This window comes from Xiphias gladius, chromosome 18, assembly GCF_016859285.1.
Source record: "Xiphias gladius isolate SHS-SW01 ecotype Sanya breed wild chromosome 18, ASM1685928v1, whole genome shotgun sequence".
NCBI classification, from domain to species: domain Eukaryota; kingdom Metazoa; phylum Chordata; class Actinopteri; order Istiophoriformes; family Xiphiidae; genus Xiphias; species Xiphias gladius.
In genome coordinates this window covers 6734391-6747370 of record NC_053417.1, presented here as the reverse complement: position 1 = coordinate 6747370, position 12980 = coordinate 6734391, and the positions used below count along the sequence as shown (strand labels likewise).

General features: G+C 40.9%; 1 protein-coding gene across 3 annotated transcripts; it reads right to left on the bottom strand.

Annotated features, from left to right (window-relative positions):
• Positions 1–361: 361 nt before the first annotated feature.
• On the bottom strand, positions 362–12848 carry ampd1. 3 transcript variants are annotated; one of them, XM_040152828.1, is made up of 16 exons: positions 12823–12848; positions 12745–12746; positions 9141–9306; positions 8765–8897; positions 7210–7375; positions 6885–7104; positions 5299–5428; positions 4467–4661; positions 3928–4059; positions 3477–3640; positions 3108–3234; positions 2674–2837; positions 2321–2441; positions 1521–1694; positions 1098–1208; positions 362–811 (listed from the first exon to the last, which is right to left on the bottom strand). In XM_040152828.1, the coding sequence occupies exons 1-16, from the start codon at positions 12846–12848 to the stop codon at positions 656–658; spliced, it is 2187 nt and encodes a 728-aa protein (XP_040008762.1). In that variant the 3' UTR covers positions 362–655. The 3 variants fall into 3 exon arrangements, with proteins under 3 accessions (XP_040008762.1, XP_040008761.1, XP_040008760.1); XM_040152827.1 differs by lacking the exon at positions 12745–12746 and adding an exon at positions 10082–10090 and having other exon boundaries at positions 12827–12848; XM_040152826.1 differs by lacking the exons at positions 12745–12746; positions 12823–12848 and having other exon boundaries at positions 9141–9328.
• Between the last annotated feature and the right edge of the window lie 132 nt (positions 12849–12980).

Genomic DNA, 12980 nt, shown 5'->3' with positions numbered 1-12980 from the left:
TGCTTGATGTATGTTCTTTAGACATGACTGCAAGAATAGATCCCAGACTTGATCCTCATCCATGGAGCAAGGTTAAACGTGAACTCGGCCCAGCTAGGATCCAGCAAATGTTAACTTTGCCGTCCCAGTAAGGCTGTTCAGTCATATGACGGGTGTGTCCTTATAGGAAATGGCAGAGATCCTGGAGGCTCTGTCAATAAGTGATGGTAAAAGTGATGCATTATGCAACAACTAGGCTAGTAACTTCATTAAATTTGCATGACTGGTACACCTTTAGATCCTGCTGTCAAATAAACAGTGTTGTGATGTAATGCTGATTAATGGTCAGATGCATGAATGGGACAAATACCACACAGAGAAATATGTTTTGTTTTTTTTACATTTTATTTCCTGTCATTCTTATACACGATGTTGCCCCCTTTGGAATACACATGCTGTAATGTACGAGACAATTAGGCAAGACGTGCAGATGATGTACAGTGAAAACAATTATCAAAAAGTTTCTTCTTCCAAAGGAGAGAACCTCAGTGTGTTAGAAGGTCAGCTTCTTTAAGATTCACTTGTTTAAGAGTTGCTGTGAAAAATAAATGTAGAAACTTTTCTACATCCCAATAAAGATGAGTTTTAAGGGGGTGTATGTCGGATTTGAGTGTGTTTACATAGTCTTCAGGCCCTCCTTGATGAGGTTGAGCTCATAGCTCAGGGTCTCAAAGCGATATGCCATACGGATCTGGGGCACATTGGTCTTGCGGATGTCGTTGCCCTCTGGACCCTCCTTCAGGTAGTCCAGACCCAGGAAGTTGAGCTTCTCCTGGAGAAGAAAATCACCAGTGTGTTTTAGTGAGAGTAGAAATCACCTCTAAATAGAACATGATGTGTAACATCTTTGATTTTAGAGCAGTCTGTACGGTGTGAGGACAGAATCTGTCTATTTATCAGAGGATATGACATGAAGTTTTTCAGTGCAGAAGCACCACGACAATTACGGCATTTCGCCCAGAGGTTGCCTATATGACACAAGGAAAAATCTTACACTACCTGCGGTAACTAGTCAACAAAGCACCACCACATTTAAAGCTCTCCGTCATGTGTTTTACCTCATGAGACATGGCGCTCTGCAGTACACTGTTCCTGGAGATCTCACACATGTCGCAGGTGCTGAGCTTGAAGACCTGGGCTGCAATGGCGTACTCTTCCATAAGGGGCTCCTGTGGACAAAAAGGCCGATCATTAACATCGTTTAACAGTTAATTTTGAACACATCTAAATCTGCTTGCTCGACATAAGCCTGTTCATGTGTTTATAGGGAATGTTCATTCAATGACTGTTCTATTGTATTTTTGTTTGAATGTGCAATAAATGACTTTGCCTTTGGAATATGAACACAAAGACTTGCATAGACAACTGAAATGCCTATGTCTGTAAATGTACATAATACAATTACAATGCCCATTGTGCTCAGCATAGTTTGCACCATTGTCTACATTATCATCAAAGGCTTTCTCTCCATGTGCTCAGACCTTGGTGTAGTGGAACTGCATGGGGTCGTCGGTGGACAGAGACACGACGAGGCCTTTCTTGTGGAACTCCAGCAGGGGGTTCTTGGCGTACTCCAGGAACAGGCTGTTGTTGCTGAGAGGGGACATGGCGATTGGGATCTGTGTCAGGAAGTACAGGTACTGCAGCACAGGGCTCTGGTGGTAGAGGATTGAAAGATCGATATGATCAATTTACAAGGTCAGGTTCAGTCGGCTTATGACAGTATTTGTCTCAGGCATTTTGACTTGATAAAATTAATTAAAGGGCAACAAGTAATGTATTAACTGCAAGATTACTCATAGGACGAATCTTAAATCACTTGCAATATCAATTGTACAGTAGTCCAAATATCCCCTTACAAACTTGCTTTTTTTTTTAGAAAACCTTCCGTCAGCTAAAGATTGATGCAAATAACCGAATAACGATCAATACCATTAGGGCCTGGAAAGCAGTACAAGGTTGTGAAGTAAGGTTGAGGATAACATCCATTTTTACTCCGATCATAAGCAACCCTGAATTAATACTAAGCATCTTCGATCTGGGTTTCAAACTCTGGGTCTCAAAAGATATTTACATCTTGTGGGACCTCTTTATAACTTTGCTCCTTATGGCATTAATCAGATAGCACAACATAAGTCTGACACCTAGAACTGGTGTTTGATCACATGTAAATTAGTTTACAGGATGTACTGTACATGTACTTCTGGATTAAAGTGTTACTTTACAGTAAGTGAGACACTGCATCCAAGCTGCCTTATTATCTCATAAAGAGAGGATCAACCTTCTTGAGGTTGAGGCCGTGAGAGATGTTGTCAGCAGTCATGAAGGCAGCCAGCAGATGGGTGACGGCACCGGCCTCACCGCAGTGAGGCCTGAACATGAATGTGTTCATCCCCCTCTGTCTGGACAGCGGAAGATAAACAGACAGGAGACATATTCTCAGAGGAACTTATTGTCCTGTGATCGTCAAGTATGCACTCACTGTGAGTATTTAGAGAGGAGTAGATCAGATACAAACAAATAAGTGGAAAGTATCATACGCACACAAAATGGCAGGTAACCCTAAGTTAAAAACAACAAACAGTGAAGAATCATATTCTTGCACTACAAGCAAATACCTAAAAAGTTACTTACCTGCGGAACTGGTTGAGCACAGCAATGTTTGCATACATGTAGTAGATGTAGTAGGTGTAGGAGGGGTTCTTGGCGATGTCCCACTCCTCTGGTTTGGGGCTCTTAGTGGAGAACATGTGGCCACTGTGCTTTGACTCGTCGTCCACACTGTCAAAACCTGTCACCTACACGCCAGGCGGCAAACGGGCAATTACAGAGGCTCTCAGGTGACATTCCGTCAAAAATGAATGTCCATGTTTGAGATTTATGCTGAAAACGCAAATCTTCTATTAATTTGCTATCCGCATGTCTGGTCATGTCAATTGTCCACTTTCATGTTGATGATGTTTTATCCTCCCTAGCATTCTAACCCTAATTCATGGCTAGGAAACCCATCTTTGGCCATGATATTGTATCTTGCACTGCCTGAGCTTTTATGACTGTTTCTGACTCACATGCTGGAGGAAGGTGCTGAGCTCTGGGTTGGCATGCGGGTTGATGGTGGCCTGGAACACGGGAAGGAAAATGTTCTCCAACATCTTGCCGAAGTGGGGCACAAAGTCCCTGCCTCTGAAGATATCGCTGAGACAGAAGAGAAACAAAACAAAGACGCTGAAATCTGAATTCTAGCCACCTTTCAAGCCCTTTGAGGCTTTTCCCAGGCTTACAGGGGAGCATGTGACTTTTGGGGGAGTATTCTGTGTATCATCTACTGCAGGGAAATGAGAAGCTTTAATCTGGGATAGAAAAGGATAAATATTTATCTGTCTGTCTCATAGTTGGGTCAGAATACATGGAGGAAAGAACAGAAACTGAAAACTTACTAGATCCTGGGTACTTGAATCATCCATTTGAGGTTATGGGAGAAGACTCTGTGCTTGACAAACCAGCCGGCGAGCTTGCTCCACTCTTCAGCGTTGCTGCCATAGATAGACAGACGAGGTTCAGCGTACTGGTACTTAGCATCCTCCAGGTCACTGGCTACTTCCTGGTTTACACGAAGGTCCAATCAGGCTCAGATCACATAAAGTACTACGTTTTACTGCCTTTTTCTATTTGTCCAATCAGCAGTAGGCTAGTAAATAGGCAAATGTAAGCAAGGAAATCACCAGTTTTTTGCATGTGAAGTTAAACTGTCTTGATTGTACTATCATACTGCATGTGTGTCTATGAACTGGATGTCAAAAGGTTTCATCACCAAAACCTTTTTGTTTTTTCTAGAAGTGATTTTTGGAATGCTTTCTAGGTAGAATATCTCATTACACAGAACCTAACCTTGATAATAGTGGCAAAGTACTCTCCACTGATGTGGTTCTCTGTCTTCAGGTACAGGTCACGCAGCTCGCTGGCTCCCACGGGGTTGTACTTGGCATTGAACTTGTCGAAACGCTGGAAAGTTTGTCTGCCCTTCAGAGAAACAACAAAGGCGCAAGAGAAGAGGTTTAGATGAAGGAGGCTGACTGAAGGGATAGAACAGTAGGATCAATATGCTTTAAAAGAAAATACTGCAATAACGCAAGTTTCTGGAAAACTATATTTTGTAGTCAATATTCAGGCTCTAGATGTTTAAATTTTCCTTGACCATAAGAAATGATTTCTTATCATCCTATTGACAGTGTGTCACCTACATACTGTAGGTGAGACATAGGTTTTTTTTCCACACACTGGTAAAACGATTGGTCTAGTCCCTTACTGGCCATTTTGGATGTAATATATTTAGTGTGTCCCCCACCAGTATGTGTACAATCCTCCTAATTTTAACAAATTACGAATTTCTAATTAAGCCACTAATCTATTTCCACAAAGTAACATACAGCGTGCACATCCAGTGAGTCCACAGTGAGGTCGTAAGGGTGCAGGTTGAGGGAATCAAAGAGCTCCTTCATGGTGACCTCCCGGCCTTTAAGTTTGTGCACGATGCGGTCGGCGTCCACATGGTAAGACTTCTTGATGAAGCGCAGCAGGTGTTTCTGGTTCATGCAAGCGGCAGCGTGGATGTGGGTGTCAACCTGGAAGTGGAAAGGAGAGAATGGAGAGTGGATCACAGAGGTCTTGGGTTTATGGGATGTAGTAACTCTGCTTGGTCACAAGATGGAGCTGAGGACATACACAAGTTTCGTGGCAATGAGGGAAATTAAAGCAAACTAAATGGGAAAATTCAACTGTGTGTACTATCTCATCATTTATGTACATGTGAATATATTGAAAATAAATATGATGAAAATGTTGATATTTAGTGAACTCAAAGGAGGTCTTTCAAATGTGTAGACTCTTGAATTGTTTTGAATTTTTTTTGTATGAACCTAATGTATGTTTTGTGTGAAATATAAAACCAAACAGTCACTGAAACTGATTGTAACCTACATTTCTCAGATCCAAGGTACAGCCCCTCCATTAAAAGTCTGTGTAAAGAATTTAAGATCAGTCAATGGAGGAAGAGATTCCACTTTATTTTACAATTTCCCCTTATCTAAAATCTCGTCTTTGTGGGAACTGCATCCATACTACATGTATTTTTGTTATGTCCCTCCAAATGAAACTGGAAGGAGTATAGGCTTAAGGTTGACTTAGCATTATTTTTGCATATCTTTTATGGTTTATGCAAATTTAGAAGCAGTGACCATGATAAATTCAGTTCATGGCTACCTTCCTACAGTTGTAGAAGTCCCTGTGGGGGTTCAACTTCAGCTCCCTCATCTCCTCCATCTCATTCAGCATCTCATGCACGTTGAACTTGGATCTGAGGAACTTGAGACGGCGGTGAGTGTAAGTCTTTCTGCAAAACAAACAAGAGCATACCTGAAGTGATTCACAGCAGTCAAATAGCAATGGTGCTTTGAAAGTCATATCAAGTGGTTGTATCTATAAAACATGTTACTGTTGCTTCAAGAAATTAGGAAAATACCGATATTGTTGTTGTAAAGTTAGGTCCACAAGTATTTGGACAGTGACACGATTTTTGTAATTTTGCCTCTCTACACCACCACAGTGAATTTGAAATGAACCATCAAGATGTGATGGAAGTGCAGACTTTCAGCTTTAATTCAATTAAAGCCATTTTTATACATAGTCCCTCATTTTCGGAGGCTCAAAAGTAATTGGACAACTAACTGACAGTCAGTTTCAAGCTAGGTGTGGCCTGTTCCCCCGTTATTTCATAGCAAATTAAGCAGATATAAACTAAAGTGGATGACTGCAGAACTCTTTCCTTGGAAGAGAAAATCTCTTCACAACATTTCGCCAGGTCAAGACAACTCTCCAGGAGGTAGGCGTATCATTGTCAAAGTCTACAATCAAGAGATGCCTTCATGAATTTAAATACAGAGGGTTTACCCCAAGGTGCAGACCACTGGTAACACTCAAGAACAGAACAACTTTGCCAGTAAACATCTAAAAAATTCTGCCCAGCTCTGGAACAAGATTCTTTGGGCTGATGAAACCAATATTAACTTGAACCAGAATGATGGGAAGAGAAGAGTATGGAGAAGGAAGGGAACGGCTCATGATCCAAAGCCACCACATCATCTGTCAAGCATGGTGGAGGCAGTGTTATAGCATGGGCATGTATGGCTGCCAATGGAACTGGGTCAGTGGTGTTTAGTGATGATGTGACTGCTGATAGAAGCAGCAGGATGAATTCTGAAGTGTACAGGGTTATACTATCTGCTCAGATTCACATAGTGAAGACAAAACTGAAGGTAGAAAGACCCACAAACAAGCAGTAACTGAAGGCGGCTGCAGTAAAGGCCTGGCAAAGCATCTCAAGGGAGTAAAATCAGCATTTGGTGATGTCCATGGGTTCCAAACTTCTGGTTGTCAATGACTGCAAAGGATTTTAATCCAACATTTTGAATTAAAGCTGAAACTCTACACTTCAGTCACATAGTGATGGCTTTGTTTCAAATCCACTGTGGTGGTTTCACTGTCTAAGTACTAATGGACCTAACTGTATGTTATTTAGCTGTGGACCTCTCAATGGCCCTTGTTTGGATCCCCAGCACCACCCACTGAGCTCTGAAGATAAAGCATTTAACAGTCAGTCAACTATCGAGGTCATCTAAAAGAGGTCAACAAGTCATCAATTGAAAGCTGTAAATACCTGACATGATTGTAAAAGACTAGGGTTGCACAGAAATTGGGTAAGGGCGAGAACATGGGGTGACATTTTGAAAAGTGAGATATTTCAATTTTAAAATTCAAAACATTTGAAATGACTCTTTTAAAAGGCTCACGTTGGGCCCTGTGCAATGAGGGCAATGAGGAAGTTCATATCATCGATGAAGGTGTCGTAGTCAGGGCAGGGCAGGTCTTTGGGCTGATGTTGGTCAGCAGCTGCAGCGTCGTTGTACACGTAGATGAGACCGTCCTTCATTCGAGCAACATAGCCCAGATTCTTTGGCAAACCCTTGGTGTCAAAGGGGTCCTCCCCATTCTTTGGAGGAGGTGTGAACACTGAGAATGTATGTATGATATAATATAACATACAGTATATCACAAATATCTTAGCTCATTTATGTAAACCCCAGGTCTATCACCCTGAACTCCTTCTCTCCTCACCTGGCTGCAACTGATCCTCAGGTTTGAAGGTCTCTCCCTCAATCTCACGCAGGTACTGGGAGGTCGTCCGTGGGAAGCGCTGATAGGCCAGCCTCATGTATTTCTCCCTGATGGTCATGGCGCGGTAGAGACCCTTACAGGACAGCTCAAAGTCATCCATGGTCACCTGAACAGCAAATAAATGTTACAGGTATTGCAAGCCTTAATACAACATTTAATTAATGAATTCGGAGCTAAAAGATCTTAAAAAGTGCATTTATATTTGATGGAAAGCAGTGGAGGCTCGATTCTTAATAACGTGATTGCTTTATTGGTTTGAACAGTCTATTTGATATAGTCATGAAAGTAACTGGGTAAAAAAGTAAAAGAAAATAAACAGTGTACATCTTGGTGTAAGATTTTTTTGAACAGGTGTATATTGAGATAAGAAGATTAATAACAAACTGGAAAAAGTTGTTTTTTATTTTCCACTGAAGAAGGTTACCTATGTCACGTGTAGTCTTCTGCTAGATAGCCAGACGGCACCACACCAATTTTACAACACAGTGAAAATATGAAAACATTCTGCAAACCGTAATGATCAGCAGTTTTCTGTACAAAACATTGTCCCTACGTGAGCAGTCATTTGCTCACTGTGATTTTATGCAATATGTTACGTAATCAGTACACTTGAAATTTCTCCTAACAAACATGAGGCTTTAAGTAAGCGAAAGCTGTCGGCTCCTCCAAAGTGTTTCTTTCTTTTTAAATGTCAAACCCACAGCCATGAAACCTAAACCCCGGCCTGCTCTCAGATGAGCTCCATTCATGGGCCTCTGTTAGTGGGAGGGAGGCCTTGAGGCCACTGACCCACAGACACACATAGTCGATGAAATGCAAAGTCAACACCTCCTGCTTGACCCAAGTCTAGTTTGGGAACTTTTTGTAAGATGCAATAACACAGGAGTGGAAACTTAACCAACTACTGCTACTACACTGTGGAACATCACACTGGAATTCAAAGACACCAACTACTATTTTATAATCAACCCAATTTAAATAAAGGAATAGGGTAAAATTTTGGGAAACAATCTTATTCGCTTTCTTGCCCAGGGTTTCTCATATCTGTTCAGTCAGGGCAGAGCCACGCTAGGTGATTCCCCTTGTTTCCAGTCTTTATGCTAAGCTAAGCTAACTGGGAGCTGGTTGTTGTACCTTTACACTGAGCGGAGAGACAGTGGTATCAATCATTTAACTCTCTGCAAGAAAGCGATCAAGTGTGTTTTCCAAAATGTCAAACTACTCGAATCAAGTCATTAGCATACTCTCCAGAAAGTCTTCCTTTTCCCAGCCCTGATAAAGGATGGTATCCAATGCATTTAACAAAGACAAAAAGAAGTTTTTTTTTTTTCTCTCAGGTTCAGTGGAGTTAAAGCAGTGAGTTTTAAATTATAATTAATAACAAGACTTAAAAAAAATACTCAAGCCCAGTTCAGTTAACACAGATTTCCAGTGACATTTTCTGAAATAGTCACCACCGTAAATTTCAATTGCATAGAAGGACAATAAACAGTACCCCAGAGGCATAGTCTCCAATGATGGCCACTCTCTGGAAGTCAGGCACTTCCAGGTAGGTGAGCGCCAAGGACATCTCTGGGATAGCATTTGCCTGTGCAGCAGCTATGGTGTGGCAATGCTGGAGCCTCTTGCTGTGGATAAGGAGAGATGAGGTTTAGTGGGTGGCGTCATCCACTGTCAAAATCTCTGAAATGTTAGTTGTGAAAGCGAAACAAAATGTACTGAAGAATTAACATCAGGTACAGAGAGACATTTTTTCAGTGGTCTTTCAGGGAACTTAACAGTCCTTAAACGATGTTATTTTTCACCATGTAATGACATGGTTTTTTTTGTGCCACAAGCACAAACTGACAATAAATAATCTTCCATCTTACCGTTTCTTAGCGTCATCCTGAGTGTGCAGATGGTGGGCCATCTCATTGTGGATTATGGGACAGTCTTCAGCCACATCAAACATGGAGATCTCATCGCGGATGTTCTCGTCTTTGGTCTCAGACGCAAAGACCTTCTCCGCAAAAGCCCGCATCTGGTCATCGGTCTCTGTCAGGCACAGCAAAGGCATGTCCTCATAAGGATTGAGATGCACTGTGCTCCCACTGCATCATGCAACACTAAATTGAACAGGTTATGGCTATGAAGCAAGCCACAAGCAGAACGTCTCGAGTGCTGTTCTACACTGCATGATTATGGCTGCGGAATGATGTAAATTCATAATGTATGAATTCTGGACACGACATCCTACATCTATGACATACAAAGCACATACCTTACTGAAACTGATGTGTATAGACTCCAGCACATGCGTTGCCTACATGACCAAAGAGTGACTCAGCCACTACAAGTCTGCAACTCTGATCTCCATTTCGGGCTGCAAACACAAAGTCCCATGCATATAGAAGAACTGCAGCGATGAAGTGTCACAATGCATCGCTGTATTTTATTATTTGCACCCCATCAATCACAATGTTAGTGACTCATAAATGGACATGAATGTTGATCTGCTGATGGTTTTGATCAGAATTCATCATTATGCTAACAAATTGACAAGAAAAGAGGGTCAAGGTCCAAAATAACTGGAGCTATGAACCAGGCTATTAACAACAGTACTACTTTTGCAGGCGTTCAAGTTTCATAAGAAATACAATGAAAATACACACATGTACACAAGAACGCTCTAGGTCAGCTCTACTTGTTACATGCACTTACTAGCCAAGAGCCAAGGCTTTCTACTCTAAGACAACAACCCCATTATGGCACATATCCAATGTACCATATCAAGTGTTTTTAGTTTCCATTTCTCACCCTCCATACTTACTCTGTGAACCTGATAATGCCCAGCAAGAGAGTAGCATCACCCAGAATAAAACCCAAAAAAGAGACTGTTAGAACAGGATGGGTTAAAACATGTTATATTCAGGGTGTTATACATGAAGATGACTGTGATTTACAGTATGTGCAAAACAAATTGCTCCATGTAACTGCAGTACGAATATATAATGGGCAGTGTACTTATACTATAATATTTATCAGTATTTACAATATAAAACATAGATTAGAAATACATGCAATAGTACATAGGAGCAATGAAATGATACACTGAGGCAAAATAGATAAGTGGGAATGGGATAGTAAATGGAATGGAAATGGATAAGTGGGATTAAGGTAATATACAATGTGAGGATGGATAATGGAGAGGAAACATAACTGTTAAACTGAATTAACAGTTACTGTTAACAGAAAGTTGGACAGAACAGCTGGAAAAAATCTTGGTAATAGCATCTTCATGACACCTGCAGAGATGATTTTCTGGCCTCAGTGGTCCTGGTGGCACAACAAGTTTTAAATCAAATCTGTAGGACACTCAGGCGATGTGATTCCATTACCGCACCTCTATCATTTTTAAAATCTCCATGCATGTATAGATGCATCAAATATGTCTCCCCAGCATTCAGAAATAAGCAATCTGTGCCAATCCTTTAGCCATTCAAACAAGTCTGATGGTCAATTAAGCAGGCTATTGTTTGAGTGCTGCTTTCCTGGCTGATAAGCATTCCTATGGTGGAAGAGTTAGCGAGCTACCTGGCAAAAGTCATTTATCAATGTTAATGTTCACTTTCAGTTCAGTTGTGATCGGTGAAGCATCTGAAACATAACGAAACTGAGAACTGACATTGAATGTGAACAGTAAATTAATAAATGGTGTCTGCTTCCACTATATTTCATTGCTTTCTATTTTATATGGAATAGACATTCATTTGCCAAGATCCAAATTACTAGGTTGCATTCAAATACAAACAAAAAGAATATTTGGTAATGTGAATGTCTCACATCCGTACAGTAAACCATTCATTTGTAATGGTTCACATTGTCTCTCAAACTCCTTAAGAAAATTCCACAGCTCCATACTTACTTCCTCCCTCTGCTCAGTTAAAGTCACAGTCAGTGTGGGACGGTCCAGGTTAGAGAGGAACAAAACAAGTGTGGTTATGTTTCAAAGCAGCAATCACACAGAGGCAAGGGAGGTACACAAAAAAATGTCCACATACTCTGCTTATTATTGGGACTCTTTCTTTAGTAGAAAATAGTTCCATTGAAAATCATCCACAGTGAGTTTTGTGGATGTGCAGGGTCCAGGACACTGTTTTTTGGAGTTGCTGAGTTTTCTAAATGAAAATTTTGAATTCTGCAGCACATTTTATATCCCATCAATCTGATTGTACAGATAAAACCAAAACATTCTGCATAAATACCCTTCGAGATAAGCAGTTAAAAATGTTTTTTTTTGTGATTTGGTTAAACTGACTCTTTAATATTAGACTCATCTGAATTTGATCAGTTTGATCATTAACACGACTTTTGTCAGCTCTTCACACCTGCTCTGGCTGATCACAACATTTGGCTGCATGGACTGCATGACAACACTGGCGTGAAATCACCGCAGTCACGTCAGAAAATCACAACAAGTGTAAACAGTCTCAAACACATTCTCCCCCAATATCTGCTAAATCATTACAATCTAACCCAATAGTTGTGAAATCAAGCTCTGAAGACAGCGGCTGATTAGAACATTGCATTTTCTATTTTTCACCCTTTGAAAGACTCTTGACAGCATAATGTGAGTTGCCAGTTGCCCTGTGCCTGGTGGAGTTAAGCCTATAATTAGCAACCATTACAACAGCTTTTTGAATAGCAGTAGTGACAGAGCTTTTGGACATACTACAAGAACGAACACAACCAAAACTTAAAACCAAAGTACAAATTGAGCAAAAGTTTCTGTATGACCTGACATCATGTCACTCTTGATCTGGGAGAATCTGCTGACAAATCTCCTGCATCAAATGTATTCTCCTGACATTTTCACCTACTGGGGCTTATATACAGCCCTATAGTTTTATTTGAATTTGAATCTGTACAGTTGAGCTCAAGAAAGGTATTTAGTTGGTGGAATCTGCTGATTGAACTAATATACAGAAATTCAAACCACTCAGCAATTTGGTGGAAGCACAAACCACAAAGGAAATATGAAGGTAAACAATATTTTTATTTAAAAAAAATGTCCAAATCTGGGAAGAAGACTCCTTGCGATTTATTCGTCAGTACGTACTTCATATTGGAACTATATGTACTTTACCCCCAAAGAAGCTGTCAGTGCCATCCAGTAGAGAAACAAAGTGGCATTGGCAAACAGGTGGGAATTCATTATGAACGGTTGCTGATGTTCTGCACAGTAAGGGGCTCGACCCCTATACTATATATTCAAAGCATTTTATCAAACTTTAGGGAGCTCTCACTTCCGTTCTTTCCATACATCTCAACAAACAGACATTAGGGTGGCATTTTGACAGAAACACCAAGTTTTCTTTTACAACTTTTCATTTGTTGGCCAAGACATTCCATGGAAAAGCATACACAAAATGAAATGGATATACTGTGGGTGAAGGCTTTCTTCAGTTGAGCCTCATAGTAGTGTGTCAAAACTCCTTTGAAAATGCTATCCAAACCCTTTCTCTACAGGTGAAAGTGCATGTTCAAGCCCCAGAGTCATTTTGCCAATACTCACCTGGCACTAAAACTTTAGGCATGGTGATGCTCTTCCAGTGAAACGCTCCCTGAGGACTGGTAAAAGGTGGTCAGCCACTGGACCACTGCAGTGAGGAAGTGTGGAGCCCTGTGCTTGGTCTGTGCAATATTAAACCCTCTGCCTCACATGTAAC